The sequence below is a fragment of the Coloeus monedula genome (assembly GCF_965178545.1).
Source record: "Coloeus monedula genome assembly, chromosome: 2".
NCBI classification, from domain to species: Eukaryota; Metazoa; Chordata; class Aves; order Passeriformes; family Corvidae; genus Coloeus; species Coloeus monedula.
The window spans coordinates 113,221,919-113,240,876 of record NC_138782.1 but is presented as its reverse complement, the minus strand read 5'-3'; the positions used below and the strand labels follow the sequence as shown (position 1 = coordinate 113,240,876).

The 18,958-nt window shown below is 44.8% G+C and overlaps 2 protein-coding genes across 2 annotated transcripts; both read left to right on the top strand.

Moving 5' to 3' along the window:
* Positions 1–6,344: 6,344 nt before the first annotated feature.
* On the top strand, positions 6,345–12,102 carry TP53I3 (tumor protein p53 inducible protein 3). Its single transcript, XM_082303101.1, has 7 exons — positions 6,345–6,558; positions 7,443–7,520; positions 7,723–7,865; positions 8,540–8,807; positions 10,059–10,271; positions 11,021–11,217; positions 11,807–12,102. The coding sequence occupies exons 3-7, from the start codon at positions 7,728–7,730 to the stop codon at positions 12,011–12,013; spliced, it is 1,023 nt and encodes a 340-aa protein (XP_082159227.1). The 5' UTR covers positions 6,345–6,558; positions 7,443–7,520; positions 7,723–7,727; the 3' UTR covers positions 12,014–12,102.
* Positions 12,103–12,375: 273 nt separating this feature from the next.
* On the top strand, positions 12,376–16,625 carry SF3B6 (splicing factor 3b subunit 6). The gene is made up of 4 exons (XM_082302582.1): positions 12,376–12,595; positions 12,846–12,964; positions 14,813–14,951; positions 15,450–16,625. The coding sequence occupies exons 1-4, from the start codon at positions 12,566–12,568 to the stop codon at positions 15,537–15,539; spliced, it is 378 nt and encodes a 125-aa protein (XP_082158708.1). The 5' UTR covers positions 12,376–12,565; the 3' UTR covers positions 15,540–16,625.
* Positions 16,626–18,958: the final 2,333 nt, after the last annotated feature.

Sequence of the window (18,958 nt, the reverse complement as noted above, 5' to 3'; positions counted from 1 at the left end):
TGGAGCCATCTATCTGAAACAGGAGCCTGTTTTTCCAGCGACTGTTTCTCTCCACGTTCAGCTGCAGTGAGCAGAGTTCTGAGGTGATCAACCTCGGTTTTAAGACGGTTATTCTGAATCACAAGTTGATCAACTTGGGTTCCCAGTTTTTCTCCTGTCTCCCTCTCAAAGGCTAAGGACGACTTTAATACCTCATTTTCGGATTTCTACACAGTATATTCTACATCCGAAATTTGTCTGGAAACACAGGTATACTTAGATTCTTTTGATGCATGAGAAAAACATGCTCCTAAAACTGAACAAATGGCATCATTATCTTTTCCCACTTTAGATTTTTGATCAGCTTTACATTGTTCAATGTATTCTACTATTTTCTCTTCATCTTTCCAAAACTTTTGAGCCTGCTCCTTCCCAGCCTGGGAAGGGACATATTTTTGTTTTCGCAGCAGCCTAGCCATGGCAATCCTACTGACCATGCCAGTTTTCTGTCAGGTAAAGGCAAGGGGAAGGTTTCCTTGAGTCTTTTATATCTTATCAGTCTGTCAGGACCCCAGGAAAGATGAGAGCCTTGTGCCCCACCAGCCTGTCAGTGCCCTGGAATAGGGATCCTTCTGCAGACCACTGTATTGAAGGGTGGGTTGAGTAACCTCTTCAGAGGCAAAATGCCAATTTCAATTTAGAGAGGCCCTTCCTGGATTCCCCCTTCTCTTAGTCAGTATGTTATCAGTTTTGTGAAGTATGCTACCCATGCCAGGGCCCTTGAAGGACTCACACTAACAGTTTATGGAATAACACAGTTTATAAATATAACAGAAAATTGTGACAGGTTGAGGTTTGAGGATTGCCAGTGATAGTAACTGGCTGCAAAAACTTACTCAAAGCAACACATGGACAATCACTGTAACAAAAGCTGTCTTGAGATAATCAATCAACATGCAGAGAATATGGTTCTCACCCAACAGATGTGCCTGCAGGGAAGAAGACAGGTTCAGCCTGACAGCTGATCCCTGAAGTTACAAAGGAGACTTCCTGAACTTCTCCCCTTTCTTTACATTTAGGTGGAGCTTGAGTGACTCCATACAGCAAGGGCTGGTCATACCTTGGGACAGAGGAATGCTCAGTGTTACATACGAGGAGTGATTTGCCAACAGCAAGACATCCTCTCCTGTTTCCCTCAGTTTGTTGGAAATGGTGCAACTTTTAATATTTTTTTTCATGTAACTTTAGTGAGGGGTGTACTAGTTTGAAAACAAACTAGTGGGAGACACCAAGTCAGAATAACAATTTAATAGGGAAATACAAGGAGAGGGGAAGAAAAAATAAAGGCAGATAACACTGGGTTAAACTGACAGAGTTAGGATACAACCTGGCACCCTGTTAGGCAGGGTAGTGGTAGCAGTCTGGTAGAATGGTGGCTGCAGTCCTCTGAAGCAGTGATCCTGTAGAAAAAGGGTCTGCTCCTCCTCAGAAGGTCCAGTGGTGGCTGTGTAGCTCCTGTCCTCTGGAAATCCAGTGGAAAGGTTCCCTCTCTGGTGTTCAGCATCTCAGATTATATCCACGATGGGATGCTTGGTTCCTCCCTCTGGATGGAGCATCTCACAGTGGGGTAATGAGTCATGAGGCCAGGTGTTGATTAGGCTCATTAACAGAAGATAGTCTGGAGGGAGTTATCTCTGAGTCATGCGGCAGGACAATGATGGGCCATTAACAGAAAGTCTGGGGGGAGGAGGCAAGGAAACACTGCCCCACCTGGTTTCAACAGCTCATGAGGAGGGTAATGGGATACACTGCAACCCAGGACAAGGGGTTTGTTCATCTTTGCCCAGGGGGAGGAGAATTGAAGTTTCTCTTCAAAAGACTGTTCACCAGCTAAGGCCTGATGAGCTTAAGATCTACAGATTTGGAGTAAGAAGAGACAGAGGAGATAAACAAGCATTAACAAACATCACCCTCTGGGGCAGTAGGAGACACCTGGTCTGGGAAAAGATTGGTAAGAGAACCAAAGAATGAGGACCTAATTAGCATCAAAGGTGAAGGGATCAATAACCAATAAGAGATTGAACACTAAGAATTGTGTAATTTAAGACCAATGAATGTGAATTTCTTTAGGTTTGTATGTATAAATGTGTGAAAAATCTAGTAAAGAACCATGTGTGATGGAATGATTTTCACAGCACAACCCAGGCATGTGTGAATGAAATAATTTCTATTGCACATCATAATATCCTGGCCAGAATAAAGTAATGCCTTGATTTTCTAACACTAAAAAGATGTTGTTGGAGAGTTTCTGTTCTTCCTGTAGTTTTAGTGACAACGTAACTATAACTTTAGCCTCAAGATTCCTCCCAGTTTTCTTTAACTTTCCCCCGGTCATTTTCCCACACTGTGCCAGTGCTGACCACGTAAAAAGAAAATAATTTTTGGTTTGGGTCAAGCCCAGGCCAGAACACACCCTCAACCCCCTCTTTCTGCTCTGATCTGGTTGTAGGAAGTTTAACCTCACTTCTTAGTGTTTTCACTGTGGACTGTTTTGTCAGCAAGATGAAAATTTAATGCCAGGGTAAAAAAAAAAAAAGCAGAAATACTTGCACTATAAAAATGTAACTGGACTTTTATGGCCTTTCTGGGAAAGAGGACCATTTTCCTGCTGGTTAATTCTGGTGCCTTTTTATTTTGTCCTTTTGCTTATCTGAGGCCTTCTATTTCTTCTGCTGAAACTCCTGAATTTCACAAAGAGGAAAATATGTTTTCCAAAATAAAAGGGAAGGGGAATGAACATTTATACAGCTATCTTTTTACGGAACAGAAGGAAAATGAACCAACTGCAGGCTTTGCTGAGTGACAGCCTCGTCAGCTCAAAAAGTATGTGGAAAACAGTTATCATCAGTATAAAGGAAAGACAGGTCTGTGCATCGACCTTTGGCTTTAATGTGAGAGACCAAGAGCTTCCTGGGAAGTGACAGCAAATGTAGAAACTCTGTGAACCCAGAGCAAAAAGCAGCAATAATGGCAGGGAGCACAGCACTCTACTAAATCTACTTGTTCTCTCAGCCTCAGAGCCCAGTGCCAGAGTACAGCCTAGCTGACTTGCAAGGGTGATTGCTAATTTCACATCTTCAATTTTTGGAACAAAGATGCCATTTAAGTGGCATTTTGAAGGAGTCCTTTTTAACCACTTTGTGCTCAGTGATTCTGCCGGTAAAGCAGATGGAGGTAGGTAGGTCCATTCTCTGGCCTGAGATGTGCAGAATGGAATGTGCTGTGCCCATGCTATAACCCCAAAGCTGTGGTTGTACCAGGATGCCTGTGGGGAGCATAGATCTAGATTCAATACCAGAAATCAATATAAAAGTATTTTCCACCTAATTCTGGAGAAACAATGCCAGTGAAACTACCTGTAGCTACCAAGTTACTATTACTGATACAGCACATGGAACAAGCCCATCCTTCTATCCAATGACAGCTCTGTCTGTGCCCAGAATCACAGAACCACAGAATTATTTAGGCTGGAAAAGACCTAAAGATCATCAAGTCCTACACCATGTCTATCAGTGCCACGTTACACGTCTTTTAAATACCTCCAGGGATGGTGACTCCACCACTGCCCTGGGCAGCCTATTCCAGTGCTTCACAACCCTTTTTGTGAAGAAATTGTTCCTAATACCCAATCTGAACCTCCCCTTATGCAACTTGAGGCCATTTCATCTTGTTCTATCACTTGTAACTTGAGAGAAGAGCCTGACCCCCACCTGGCTTCACCCTCCTGTCAGGGAGCTGTAGAGAGTGGTGTGTTCCCCCCTGAGCCTCCTTTTTCCAGGTTAAACACTCCCAGCTCCTTCAGCTGCTCCTCATCAGACTTGTGCTCCAGACCCTTCCCCAGCTCCGTTCCCTTCTCTGGACATGCTCCAGCCCCTCAATGTCCTTCCTGGACACAATGTCCAGAACTGGACACAGCACTCAAGGTGTGGCCTCAGCAGTGCCCAGCACACAGGGACGGTCACTGCCCTGGTCTCACTGGCCACGCTATTGCTGGTACAGCCCAGGTGGAACTGGCCTTCTTGGCCACCTGGGCACACCTGGCTCATGTCCCGCTGCTGCCACCAGCACCGCCAGGTCCTTCTTCACTGGGCAGTTTTCCAGCCACTCTGCCCCCAGCCTAAGGCAGTGCAGGGGTTGTTGTGACCCAAGGGCAGGACCCAGCACTTGGCCTCGTTGAACCTCAAACAATTGACCTCGACCTATCAATCCAGCCTATCCAGATCCCTCTGCAGAGCCTTCCCACTCTCCAGCAGATCAGCACTCAAGCCCAAACTGGTGCTGTTTGGGCACCTACTGCAGGTGCACTCAGTCCCCTCATCTAAACCATCAATAAAGATATTAAACAGAGCTGGCCCCAGAGGTGAGCCTTGGGGAATGAAATTTATTTAATCTAACAACTAAGCCTTCCCCTTTAAGCTAACCCCAGACTAGTTCTGTGCTATTATTTTCTGCAGGACTACAGAGCTGAAGCAGGTCCAAAAGGTGCCATTGTGTTATTTAGCCCCAAGTGTGCCTGGCTGGCTCAGTAATAAATTCAGGAGCCATATAATATTTGATATGAGCTTTTTTATCTGCTACATGAGGAAGGCAGAAAGTGTAAAGCTGGAAGATTGCAAAACATGCCAACACTTTCGAAATCCTGTAACAATATCCATACATTATTTGTTCTTGCAAATAGTCACATTGTTCGTACCTGGCCACTGTTCCTAGCAAAGACTAACGCTAAGTTTTTCCAGGGCCAGATTTGCAGTAGGTATTCTCTGGGGTTTGCCCCTGTTGTTCTGGATGATTTCTTTGTGGAAAAAAAAAAAGAAAAAAAAGAAGAAGTAACTTTTCTGTGCATTTTACAAGAAATTTCTGAAAATTATTTGAAGTGCTCGGTGTGTATTCTTTAGAACAGCTAATACTTCATGAGTACAGGTATTAGTATCTTTAATTTTCAGATAGAAATAGCACTGTTGTCATTTGAGTGCAGTATAGTGTGAGGGGGATTTGAACTTGAAAAAAAGCATCTCCATTATAGCAATTCTATATATGATTTTTATAATAATTGATTTAATTTTTTAATTTATGTCCTTGTGTTATTATAGCAGACTACTTTAGAGAGAAAGGTAGGTGAATCAGCAGAAAACTTGGACTTCATCAACCTAAAGAGTGCTCATTAGGAAATAAAGTATAGAAGTTTGAAACTTTAAAGTTAAATAAGAAACTGATGCTTTACTACATTCCGGCTGCTCAGTTCCCTTCAGTTCCTTCAAGAACACTTGTGGGCTTGCTGCTCATAAAAGGACTACCCTATGTATCTGCCCTCTAAGTTTCTTAACTGAATTGAAAGTAATGTCTTCAATATTTGGTTTAAGATGCTCTGCTTTATCTTTCTAATGCTGTCACCCAAGGGACAAAGGAAATTGCTACATTAACACATTTTCAGGCTGTCCTGTACATCTTTGAGTAATAAAATATATTTTTATCATGTGAATTTGCATTGTCAATGACTGCAATAGAAAGTTATTTTAAACTGCAGTGGATTGCAAAGTTGTCTGGGAACAGTGGAGGAGGGACAACGTCACTACCAGGACTGAATCAGGCTGTGTGTACCATAGACCAGGCTTCATGATCTTTTCATCTTCAGAAACACATCAACTATTAGCTCTTCAAGTCACATGAGAACAAAAGAATTTTTAGCTATACTTGATTCTAAATTTGCTCAGTTTCGAAGAAGAGTTTAAAAGCATGAATCCAAAAATCTCATTATTACTGGAAAAAAATCCACAGAAAAATCCTACACATATGAGTTACCATTTTTGAACAATCTGAAGTGTCAGTTTTATTCCCTGACAGCTCAAACACTCAAGAGCTGGTGACTAGGACACAGAGAAAGGCGTGATCTGATCCTTCTGCAAACCTCATGGAGATGTCATCGGGCTTTTAGAACAGTAATGAATTTGATGCCAAACCATCAGGCAGAAAGGCAGAGAGCTGGCAGATGTGAACCAGCGAGCTCCAAACGCCGCAGTCCCCCAGGAAGTGAGCCCAGGGCAGCCTCCCCAGTGGGTTTGTGGTATCAGGGCTGGCACAGCTCCCACACCCTCAGTACCAGTGGAGTAAATCGAGTCTGAGACACTCAGAATTCTGAAATCAAAGCATCTGCTCAGCTGGAGCACACCCCATCCCACACACTGGCACAGCCATGGGCAGTAGGCCAAGCTTCCCCATGTGCTGGGGCAGCAGCTGATCTCTGCTGCAAGGCCAAGCGGGACAGCAGATTTCTGTGCCAACCCGTGGAATAATCCAGGTCGTTCACAGAAATAATGGTGAGCCCTGCTAATATTTCTGACTCCTCATATCTGTCACTCCAAAGTACAACAGCCTCGCCCTGTTCCTCCCCTTGCCTGCTGGGGAGTAGCCGAGTGCAAGGGCAGAGCTGGGAGAGGAGGAGCTGGGATCGGACTCTGTTCCCGAGGACATGCTGGGTTTGTTCCGGGGCACAGAGTGTCCCTCCTTCTTTATAGGAAAAAGGTGAGCTCGGGGGTTTGCTCGGGAGCCACACAGCTTCTTAAAATTGTTGTTTTCGGCCACTGCTGGCAGATCTGAGAGCTTGAAATGGTTGGAAACTCGTGTTTCAGTTCCTGTGGTTTTCTGTGCATATTTGAGAGTAATGTAAATATTCAGGTCCTCTCGGGTTTTTTGTTTGGTTGGTTTGTTTTGGTTTTTGTTGTTTGGTTGGTTTTTTTTTTTTTTTACATTTTTGTGGGCCTGCTTCTAGCAGCAGTGACAATAATTTACAAAAACACAGGTTAATGAACTCTGATGGAAGAGAGACAAAAGCTTCTTTCACATCTTGTTTTTAATTGACTAAATTTGGAACCAATTAAGACAGCAGAAACAATTGTTATGGGCTGTATCAGGTGGGCTTCCCATTGAATTTTATTGCTGATACAGGCAAATTTTGTGGGATTGGATTAAATGGTTCATCTGAAAACAACGAATAGACAGCCAGCCTCAGAAAGAAAAGCCTTTAAATTGCATTTTATATGAATAATTGGAAGTGTTTATTCACCATAAAATAGCCATAGAGCACCACCCTGTGGGGATTGCCATTCCTGAGGTTTCAAATTGTTTATCACTCCACATTTGCAGTCTTACCACAAATAATTAGGCATGCACTTAGCTTTCCCTGTGCAGACATCAGTGATTTTTACAGAGGGCAGGGTGGTCTGTCACTCAGTCCTGGTTACTTGGAGAGGCTCTGGCCTGCAGCCCATCCTGAGCTGCATTCAGTGTAGTACCAGCTCTCAAAAAGTAACATAGTTGTTCCCGTTGTGGTTCCCTCTCCTTCTCATCTCCTTCCACCCAGTACCCAGGGAGCAGAGAGAAAACTGTTCCACATTTGATTTTACCAGGCAGGAAGAGGCTTGACAGCTCAGCCCACCTCAACAGCTGCTGGTGCCAAAAGGATCCCAGGAATAGCATCTGAGAAGGTACCTGAAAGACTGCTGCAGCAGTGAGATCCTCTACCATAGCAAATCAGGCACACAGGAATCACCTCCTGAGGCAAGGGAAATAAATAGGAATTTTTAATAGCGTTTGTTACCTTTCATTACTGAGATTTTTCCACTGCACGTAAGTGTGCCTGCATTCATGCAAGGTTTTCTCAGGTTTGGTTTGGGTTTTTTTTTTTAGAGAAAATGTTTGCAGCCTATTTTGATTGCCCAGGAGGCCCAGAAAATCTCTATATGAAAGAAGTGTTGAAACCAGATCCAGGAGAAGGAGAAATTCTTGTGAAGGTCTCTGCCAGTGCTCTGAATCGGGCCGATTTACTCCAGGTATATGTATGTTAAGCAGATCTATGCACCTAAAAACAACACAGATTTTTCAAGCCCCTCTGTGAAGTCTTGACAGATCTAATGAGCTAAAAGAGTGTGGACCTGGTGAGCATTTGGATGGGAGAGTTCATAGGGTTGAAAGAAGACATGTTTGTTGATTCAGCAGATAAATGTTTTTGTCTCAGTGCAGTGCTGGGCTGGCATGGAAAGGCAGCTGCCTTTCAAAAAAACATGTAAAACCCAAACTCTGGTCTTTCTAGATCTTAGACCCTTTTCTGGGCATTTGGGATGAAAAGGAAGTGTTCCAATGGCACAGTTCCAGTGGGAGAAAATCATTCAGATTCACATTCAAATTATTATTTTGAGCTGCAAGCCATGCTCTGCAAATGGAGACCAAAGTACCTCCACAGTAGGGATTGGCCTGGACAAAGGAGACTCACAAATATTTCAATTTATTCTTATTTTAAGAATAAAACTTAGGAAGAATAATACTTAGGAAGCAAGAAGTGTTTCCAGAGGATAGAATATCCTCAAATTACTGCAACATTTACACAGTGCAAAACCAGGATGAAACAAATAGGAATTTAGGCTGGTGACATGTGAATGAAATATTGCAAGTCATTACACTCACTGATGTTTGGCTTTTCCTTCCTTGCCTTCTCTTTTTATTTTAGAGGAGAGGGAAGTACCCTCCCCCCAAAGGAGCAAGTGATATTTTAGGCCTAGAAGCAGCTGGGAGCGTGGCTGGGCTGGGTCCTGGCTGCTCAGGCCAGTGGAAGATCGGCGATGCAGTGATGGCTCTGCTCTCCGGGGGAGGCCAGGCACAATACGTGACAGTGCCCGAAGGCCTCCTGATGCCCATTCCCAAAGATATGACTTTTACTCAGGCTGCAGCCATTCCTGAAGCCTGGCTAACAGCATTTCAGCTGCTCCATTTTGTAGGTGAGAGGCGCATTTGCCCATTTATCCCACCAAAACAGCTCATCTTCCTTTCTGTTACAAAATCCTCTCTTTGCTCTTTGTTGCCTCCATCTGAATGTTGTTTGCTCTCAAAGAACCTTTTCACTGTCACTTTGTCCCTATGGGTCAGAATCTGGTATGCCAGACACAAATCCTTGAATCCTGACCACCTCTCCCAAATCACAACTTACCCTGCTGATTGCATATTTACAAGGAACGATATCGAAAGATGGTCAGGTTTCTTTTCGTCTGTATTTTTCAGCTTGAATCACTGAATGGTTTGTGTTGAAAAGGATCTTAAAGATCATCTAATTCTACCCCCCTGCCATGGGCAGGGACACCTTCCATTAAGCCTAAACCCTGAAATTATTCATGTTCTCCACACACCTGAAAATACATCTTATTTCCAAAGATTTGGCTTCACTGCATGCATGACTGTATTATGAAGTTTATCACTAATTACCTGTGGGTCTGCAGTAGCCAACATCTTGTACCTTCTTTAACAGAGATATTAATTGTAGGTAATTGTAGGTAAAATTCACTCTGAGCTGATTTAAAACAGACAGAAGCTCACATTCTTAATTTTAAAAATGCGCTGCCAAGGTAATAAACAGTAGCACTTCCCAGGGTTTTCCTCAGATGAGAAATATCCTTCTTCTACACTCTTCAGCAGTAGCATCTAAAAGATCCAATCAGGAACAACAGTTCCAAACATCCCTGCAGATTTGCTTTGAGAAGTGTTGCTTCCTAGGGGTTAGTGGGAGGCTACTCGGTGCCTTACTTTCAGTAGCAATCAGTGGAACACAAATTAATGCAACTTATAGATGGTAAAATGATTGGTAGGACTGGTCCTTAATATTAGCCAGCATTTCTGGTATTTCTCCATTGCTGAGTGCCTGATTTCTGAGTGTGAACATCCTCCAAGTGTGTTTTTTACTGATGATATAAAAAAGCTGTGAGTGCACTTCATTAAGCATCTTGGTCACAGATGCCCAGAACTGCACAGGGCCAAGACAAAGTCCTTCCACTGAGGCTGGTTAAATGATGTCCTGTCAGCACACTGAGACCTCTGCTACTTCTGCATTTGTCTCTTTTATGAAGGCTATGAAGATGTAAACAAAGCCCAACCAAGGGCATCTCTTTCAACCTCCTCTTCAGTATCTTCCAGACTGTTCATGTTTTAATCCAAAGGTGATGCCAAAGGGTGACCACTTTCCTTATGGCCTCCTCCAGGTAAAGTACAGGAGGGCGAGACAGTGCTGATCCATGCTGGAGCCAGCGGGGTTGGCATGGCAGCCATTCAGCTGGTGAGACTGGCAAAGGCTATTCCCATTGTGACAGCAGGAACTCAGGAGAAACTGGAAGCAACAGCAAATGCTGGAGCAGCTGCAGGGTTCAACTACAAGATTGAAGACTTCAGTGAAAAGGTCTTGGAGTTCACCCAAGGTAAAAATCTCTCTGTGAGAGGCGTGAATGAACCTCCCAATGTGTGCACACACAGTTTCAGCTGTCTCTTGGTGAGGGAGCAGACAGTAGCGACCCTGTTAGCACAACCTGACATCCTGTTCAGCCCAGAATGGGCCTTTCCTTTGTTTAATTGTGGTGTTTTCTGCATGGGCTCTCTTTGTCTGTGTTCATTTGGGCATAAATGTTGTGCCTTGTTATTGCTGCTTCCCAAGGAACTGTGGGACCAAATCCTCACACTTTGTGTTTGAATCATTACAGAATCATAGAATGGCCTGGGTTGGAAAGGATTTTAAAGATCATCCTGTTCCAACCCCCTGCCATGGGCAAGGACATCTTCCACTCAGCCAGGTTGCTCAGAGTCCCATCCAAGCTGGCCTTGAACATTTCCAGGGATGGGAATCCACAGGTTCTCTGGGCAACCTGTGCCAAGGCCTCACCACGCTTAATTATTGAACAGTTAGAAAAATGTAGCTTTTCTAAGCATTTGGGGTGGTGTCTGCCTGAGTCTGCTTATGGGTAACTGATGATTCTTTTTTTTGTGCCTGATTCTGTAATTTCTTACAAATCACTGTGCCAATTCCTAATTTCAGTAGAAAGATTTAAATAAGAATTGCAGGGTTGATTCTGCAATAAACTTATAAATAACAAGGTCTTAGTTTTGCCTGAAATTATCCTACACTGAATGCAGCTTGACTTCACTGCTGAAATCTCTTCTGTTTCTACTTGAGGTTCTGGAGTAGATATTATCTTAGATTGTGTTGGTGGCTCATACTGGGAGAAGAATCTCAACTGTCTGAATACTGATGGCCGGTGGATTATTTATGGACTGCTGAGTGGAGGTGAAGTCCATGGGGATTTGCTGGCAAGGCTGCTTTCCAAAAGAGCCAGCATCCACACGAGCCTGTTACGGTCCCGAGACAAGGAGGCAAGTAGTGGCTGTAAGCAGTGTGTGCAGTTTGATCTTAAAATCATTCATAGTTTTGAGAGCTTTCTTTTAAAACCAGTGTTAAACACATCCTTGCCAAAAAAGCCCCACCTTGAACTGTTACTACATACTTTGGAAAATGTCACATAATTAAGTTATAATGTCTTTTTTCTATTTTTATCAAATTCCTCCCTGAATGAGAGTAATGACACCCAGGATTTCTTAATGTGCTTCATGAGTACCATCATTTAGATATTTGGCCTGAGAAAAAATAAAGGTCCAGTGATTGGGCAGATTCTGTGCATGGTTTAAGACAGAATATTTACAAGAACTTTATATCAGTTTGATTTAAATGGCTCTGCACTGAGCTTACAACACTTGCTTTGGAGAATTTCATTCAATTAAGATGCAGTAAATCTAAAAGCTTTCTTCTTGTTTGTAATTTAGACCGGTCAGGTGTTTTTATCTCCATTTCACTATGTCAGAAGGTGTCTCCTTGAGGGCTGTGTACGTTCTAAACGCCGCGCTCAAAGACACCTCAGTCAGTGAAATGATGGGAAATAACCCTGAAGGTGTTTTCTCTCCCCAGTACAAGGAGCGGCTGGTCAGAGCCTTCACAGAGGAGGTGCTGCCCCATTTTTCCGGAGGGGCTTCCCCGCGTCTCCAGCCCCTCGTGGACAGCGTTTACCCCCTGCACGCCATCGCCGAGGCACACAGGGCGATGGAGGAAAACAGGAACATCGGCAAAATCGTCATCGAAATTCCCGTTTGCTTCAAGAAAGGGCCGCTGCAGTAGCTGCTCTGGGACAGTCACTGCGGGGACTGCACTGCGGTCATCCTGCCGCTCCTGCTCCAAACCAGACCGATTCGTGTGGGGGGCGAGGAAGGGGAAAGGCTATGGAAGCGTTCATTAAAGACGTTTCTCTCGCAATTCTGGCACCGCGGATGGAAGGCGCGGGGGCGGGACGGGGCCGGGACGGGGCCGGGCCTGAGGCGCGGGGGGGGCAGGGCCGGGGCCGGAGTCACGTGGGGAGAGATGCCGGGGTCACGTGGGGAGAGATGCCGGGGTCACGTGGGGAGAGATGCCGGGGTCACGTGGGGAGAGATGCCGGGGTCACGTGGGGAGAGATGCCGGGGTCACGTGGGCCGGTGCACGCCGGGATAGATCCGGTTCCGTGAGGGGAGCGCGCGCTGCCCGCCGGGATAGATCCGGGTTTCCTGCCCGCCGCTCCCGGTCCCTGCCGCTCTCTCCGTTCCAGGCTCAGTCCCCGCCGTTGTCTCCGCTCCAGCCTTCTTCCCCGCCGGTGTTTCCGTCCCAGGCCGCGGCCCCCACCCACCGCCCGCCGCCATGGCGATGCAAGCAGCCAAACGAGCCAACGTGAGTGCCCTGCCCTGTCCCGTCCCTGCCGGGGTGGGCTCCTGCTTCGTCCTGCTTCGTCCCGCTTCAGGCACCCCGCTGTTCTGACGGGAACCCGGCAGGGGAGTGGAACTGGGTGATGTTTAAGGCTCCTTCCAGTCCCAACCATTCCGTGGTTCAGTGATTCCATGATTTAACCCGTAGGCTGCTGGGTTTAAGGTTTGTAATACGTGCCTTGGGTCTAACACACCGCCTGTCCTTCCCCCATCAGATCCGGCTCCCTCCGGAGGTCAACCGGATCCTGTACATCAGGAACCTGCCGTACAAAATCACGGCCGAGGAGATGTACGACATTTTTGGGAAGTACGGGCCCATCCGACAGATCAGAGTGTGAGTATTTCAGGTTTTTTGGGCCGTGAAGGGTTTCACGTGCTCCAGTGTCAGTGTTCTTGCCGCAGTGGTGGCAGCTGGGTTCCACAGCTGGAAAGGTTCAGTGCCCTGGAGCAGCGCCCCGAGTGCCAGAGTGGGATGTGATGATGCTCTTAACAAATGAATTTGTTAGAAAATTACTCTGCTGGGAGGTGGGGAGAAGGAGCTTAAATTTGAAATGAACTTGGGGATGTTGATAAAATATGAGAGACTAGTTTGCTTAAGTTTCAAATACAGCTGAGGTTTTACCTTGATTTGGGGTAAAAATAGGAAAGGCAGAAGTAGAGCACAAACAGTATTCCTGCTTTATGAGTATCCAGTAATTGATCAGTGGGAAAACAGAGATGCTGCTCTTGCTGGACCAGTGAACTAGAAACAAATACTGGGAGCAACCCTGTGTGCCACAGACAGGATGTCCTCGAGCCATACCGGGTCTGGATAGTGGAGATGTGACTGTGCCTTTGGTTCTGAAATGCATGGAGATTGTACATGCCTGCAGCAGCTCTGAGGTTCTTCTCCCGGTTAGTTCCAATGTTTAGGACCTGAGCTTTGATCATCACAGGAGGGTTGGCTGGGACCTTGAAGACCAGCTCATTCCAATCCCCTGCCATGGGCAGGGACACCTTCCACTAGACCAGGTTGCTCTGAGCCCCATCCAACACTTCTAGGGATGGAGCATCCACAGCCTCTCTGGGCAGCCTGTTTGAGTGTTCACTGTGTAAAGTGAGTGTTACAGATTTGCCCTCAGTAAGCAAAGGACACCAAGGGGACATGTGCTGCTGGTGCCGTGGTAGGAAGTGACACTGGACAGACCCTTCTCGTGCAGAGAAGCGCAGACTGGAGAAGTGGCTGAAGGAACAACGGGCAGTGTAAACACTGCCTGACTAAATAGGTGGAATTCTTTGCTAATGAGCATAAAGAAGAGCTAGTACTTGAGTTTTCTGAAAACATGTGGGCTGGAACAGCATGACAGTGGGACCTATTGAGAATTAGGACTTACCAAGAGTTTTCCATTGAAGCAACGTGCTAGCTTGTGCATCCAGTGGTTTGTTCAGAGCTACTAATTAACATTGCTTCCCACAGAAATCCCAACGTCATCAGTGACAAGGCATAACGTGTAAGCCCCTTTGTGAAGGCTTTTGTGCTTTGTGCAGTTTTTATCCCATTCTCCTCCTCACTTTTGCACACACCTCAGTGTGGATATGTGTGATACCATTTGTCCTCAGGAGTTCTTAGAAGCACCTTAGAGACAATTGTTCTGATTTTAAGTCTCTGTAGGTGTCTTTTAGTCGAGACTTTTGGGATCTGTAAACTCTGCAGCCCCTGTGGGCTCATTACTGTTACGTGTCCAGACATGTGTCCCATCCTTCAGGCAAAGGGCATGGAACTGCTCCCATGGGTGATGGCTGTGCCTTGGCTTGCACCAGCAGGGCCGTTCTGAACCTCTTAAATTGACTTTGTGATATGCCAGGAGCCCTGTTCTATCCTAGGGCCACATCTGATCCAGCCAGCCACTAACTGACAGCCAGGTCTTGTAACATTAAATAAAAGCTAATTGCTATAATAAAGACTGAAATTACTTCCAGACATATGACAGCCCTGACAAAAGCTTCTGATAGTTGTTGCAGAGAGGTGCATTTCCCTTATGGAGCAAAATACAGCTCATTTTCCTGTTGTCTCTGGCTCTGAACTGTTTGGTGTGGAAAGCAGGGATGTAATTTAATACCTAGAAAAAAACAAAAAATTGTTTTTTAGTGAAGTTGCATTAGTTCAGCTAATCTCACCTTGAGTCTGACCTTTGCTCTGCAGTGGAAATACCCCTGAGACCAGAGGAACAGCCTACGTGGTCTATGAGGACATCTTCGATGCCAAGAACGCCTGTGACCACCTGTCGGGGTTCAACGTGTGCAACAGATACCTCGTGGTTCTGTACTACAACGCAAACAGGGTACGTGCACCTGGGCTGGAGAAGTCACCTCTGAACAGAGCTGTCACAAAAAACCAACCCCAACATCAGTTTGTAAACGCAGTTGTGTGGGTATTTCTAAGAAATAAAACCCAAACTGTTAGAGGGAGTGAATGGGATACATGGTCAATTTCACATTTACTCGGTGACTTGTGTGCAAAAAAAGTACTTTTGGACAAAGGGAGTGAAAAACATGTTTGTGAGGGATGTACTCTGGAGAAGAGGGTGCAGAAGCTCCACAACTGCACAGCTGCAGCAAGAGGTGAGATCTTGTTTATGGGTAAAAAGTCTGCAGATCTCGTCCCTGTCACTGATGGTGTCCAGGGCCCTGTGACATTCTCCAGGGCAAGAATCAAACAGCTCTGTGTGTGTGTGTGATGGTGGTGGGAGTTCACAGTGATGTCTGCGATACAGGGAAATAACTTGTCATAAGATGAGACTTCTTTTGTCTTCTGACATTTTTTATTTTACTAATTACAGGCATTCCAAAAGATGGACACAAAGAAGAAAGAAGAACAGCTTAAGCTTCTCAAGGAAAAATATGGAATTAACACAGACCCACCAAAATAAACTGATGTTTTTGGAAAACTGTTTTCAAACGCTGCCGTCGAGTTCTTGGACTAAACATAGGAATTTTTAACAAAGTGTAATTTTTTCTCTTACAAATTTGATAAGCTGCAATATGAGTCTTTGTATCTTCAGATTAGAATTAAATTCATGTAGAACATGGGGAGATCTGCTTTAATATTAAATCCCCCAAGGCAACATGCCTTCTCTGTTCTGAGGGTGACCTGGTAAAGGCTGCATTGACCTGTTTTGAGCAGGAGCTTTCAGAAAGAGACGGAGCAGGTTCTGTGACTGAACAAAGCAAGCCCAAGCCCATGTTTGTAACAAAGTTTCTTTCACAAACTGTAGAAGTCGAACAGCCTTTTAAAAGGATCCAGCTGATATGGGGACTCCAGACCAAGTACCTTGTTCCCAGGGATGGTGCCAGCTTTGATCAGCTGCAGTGGAACAACCCAGCTCACAATACAAAAAAAAGTGTATGGAGGCTTTGTTGTGTGTCCCAGGTTTGACTGAGGATTTGGTGTGAATTGAAGAACACATGACCAAAATGAGGCAGTAGATGAAGGTTTTCATTTTGATACCTGTAGTGCAATTGTTTTCTACTTGGCATGGTTGAGCTGTAACACATTTTCTATACATACCGTTTTAGGTGCAGCATCTGGTGGAAGAAAAACAAATTTACTTTTTTTTTGGCTCTTTTTTTAGTACTCATGTCCTGTGTATAAAGATAAGTGTGATCCACAGTGTGCATAACTAGTATCTTGGAATTGGGAAAGAATAACGTCTGTCTGTGTTCTAAACCAGCTGGAACATGTGTGAACATGAGTAGTATCCTGCCTTGGGAGGATTTATTTGCATGAATGTGATGTTCACTCCCTGACCAGACAACTTCCAGCCAGTGCAGAACCAGGGCAGATGCAAACATACTTTGCTTGAGATTTGTAATTCAGTTTTGTTTTTCAGTATATTGTACTGTGATAAAGAAATGCTCCCATTTTCTGAAATTAGATTTTTGTTGGATTCTGTCACTTGAGGAACAATGCTGTGTCCATTTGGTGAAAAAATAAATGCATATTTTGCTTTTTTTCATCAAGGCTTGCTTCATGCTGCACTCCTCCTGCATGTAACCTGTCCTGTTAGAAGGGAGTTATTCATCACCCGACTGTTTGGTGCAGGTAGGAGCTGTGGCACTTCTGTCTCCGTGTGTACAGGGGTGTCCGTGTGTGTCACGGGTGACGGGAGGGTGCCCAGCTGTGGGAACAATGTCCAGATCTCACCTGGAGGAGATCCCTGGCAGCTGCCCTATGCTGTGCACCTTGTTTAGCAGCTGGAAGGGGCTCACAGCAATATTCACATTTACTGTCTGGAATCAAGACAAACTAAACACTTGTCATTTTGTACTGAATTGTCCTATTTTCTTTGTTCTTAAAGAAGCTATTACAAATTAATAAATCAGATGCTACAAAGAAAAGTTCAGTAATGGCTCATGGAGAGTGAGCCCCAAGCCAGCTCTGGGGGAAGGCAGCCACGATGGCTCCCATGTGATTGCAGCTTGGGGTGGGTGCTCAAAGTCCCATCTTGTGCCTGACCCAGGAGCATCCCACTGGAGCAGATCTGCCCTTGCACACAGGCATTGGGGATGTGAGCCAGAGCCACTCTTGGTGTGTGATTCCTCCATCCCTGCATCCTTCCCTTAAAACTGATGCTGCCTTTTGCAGCAAGAAACCTTGCAGGCCGCAGTAACCCTGCTGAGGTCGGGAAGAGGTACTGGGAGACCTGGAGCTGGGAAGCTGGGTTAGGTGAACAGTCCCTTCACGGCCAGCCTGGCTGCCAGGTCCTGCCTATCAGATTAACACAAACTGAGAGTTCTCAGGCAAGAACCAGATTGCATTAAAAATGTTAAAATTAATGAAATCCTACTGGGGAATTTGCTTCTATGTGAACATCCACAGCTCTTCAAGGGTTACAAACTGCTCTGCTCCCAAATATATATCTTCTGCATATATAAATATATCTATTTATATGAGCCATGTATGTATGTACACATCCATGTACCAAACACTTGGATAACTGAAATCATTTACACCAACTGCTGGGCATTGAGAAGACTCCTTGCTGTAACAGGAACTGGAGGTGCTTGTTGCCATGCTGGATTTATGGTTCTAATAAATAATGAACACTGATAATAAACACCAGAGTGACAATAATGGTGCTGGGTGCTGCCAGCCTTGTTTTAAGTCATATGCAAATACCACATTGCTTCTGTCAATAGCAGAGAGCATGGTGCTTGCACTGCAGTGTCTGTTTTGATGAGGATTTGGTGCTGTTTGAAAAACACATATAAAAAGCAATTCTTTAGGGTAATAGGATTAATAAAAATTCCTTCAATGAATCCTCAAGATCAGCAGCTTTTGATTTCTCTGAGAGCTCAGCTGCTGCCTTTCATTAAATATTCCATTTCATAGTTTTTCTTCTAGTGCCTGTTCAGGGCTTTCAGTGTCCCTGCACATGTAAAATGAAATAATAATTTGTACCTGCAAGACAGGGGGAATGGAAATGGAATGCCCGGAGGACTGTTTTGATGAGATCTGCTCAAGATTTTGTTTGAAATGTAATATCAAAGAACAGGGAAATGAGTTCAGCTCATGAATGGCAGAGGGGCAGTAAATAAAGCAGATGTTACCAGCCTCGGCACTCTGCATCTGTGCTGGCTTTGTGTGTGCTCACTTCCCATTTAATTTTTCAGGAAGTAGGACATGAAATTAAGACTGGAAGGTCATTTTTTTTTCCACTGATGCTGTTTAGAAATTAGTAACAAGAGTATATCTGATTACACAAGCAATGACAGTAAATTTTTTCCAATCTATTATATAGGGGTAATAATTATATGTACTGTGTTGATTGATGATACAATTAAATAAATTAACACATTTGCAGTCAAATAAAGAGCTGAAGATTACATTTCCTTGAAGACTTAATTTCCCTAAGTATCACAAAGCACAATTAGTTTTCCTTTCAGATTTTTTCTTTTTAATGAAATTGGCATGAAAAATGTAATAATCCCTGTTTCCAACCAAGGTCTCTGCAGAGAGGAGGCGATGAGGGAGAGCTTCATCAGCCAGCTGTAATAAGGATTTTACAGAGTGGGTAATGGCTGGTTGTACTGTGAAGGCAGAGGGGAAGAGCATAGCAGCAGCTCTGCAGGTAGAGGTGATAAGATTGAGTACAATCAGCTCTCAGAGCCCAGCAGGAACGTGGTTTCCCTGGTAAGGAACTTGGAAGGGCAGAGCCGTGCCCTGCCTGCTGCCTCAGATGCAGCAGTAGCTCCCAAACAGCAAGGCCAAGTGGGGATGGAGGGAGCACAGGGCCATTCCAGGGTCACTCACACAATCCTTGGCATCGCCATTCACTGTTGGTGCTTT

What these genes read in the sequence shown, in the direction of transcription:
- TP53I3 (XM_082303101.1), top strand. Translation starts at nt 7,728, where the DNA reads ATGTTTGCAGCCTATTTTGATTGCCCAGGAGGCCCAGAAAATCTCTAT. An exon ending in GGTCTTGGAGTTCACCCAAG is followed by an intron (nt 10,272 to 11,020) that starts GTAAAAATCTCT and finishes TTTCTACTTGAG; the next exon opens with GTTCTGGAGTAGATATTATC. An exon ending in TACGGTCCCGAGACAAGGAG is followed by an intron (nt 11,218 to 11,806) that starts GCAAGTAGTGGC and finishes TTCTCTCCCCAG; the next exon opens with TACAAGGAGCGGCTGGTCAG.
- SF3B6 (XM_082302582.1), top strand. Translation starts at nt 12,566, where the DNA reads ATGGCGATGCAAGCAGCCAAACGAGCCAAC. An exon ending in AAGCAGCCAAACGAGCCAAC is followed by an intron (nt 12,596 to 12,845) that starts GTGAGTGCCCTG and finishes TTCCCCCATCAG; the next exon opens with ATCCGGCTCCCTCCGGAGGT. An exon ending in TGTACTACAACGCAAACAGG is followed by an intron (nt 14,952 to 15,449) that starts GTACGTGCACCT and finishes TACTAATTACAG; the next exon opens with GCATTCCAAAAGATGGACAC.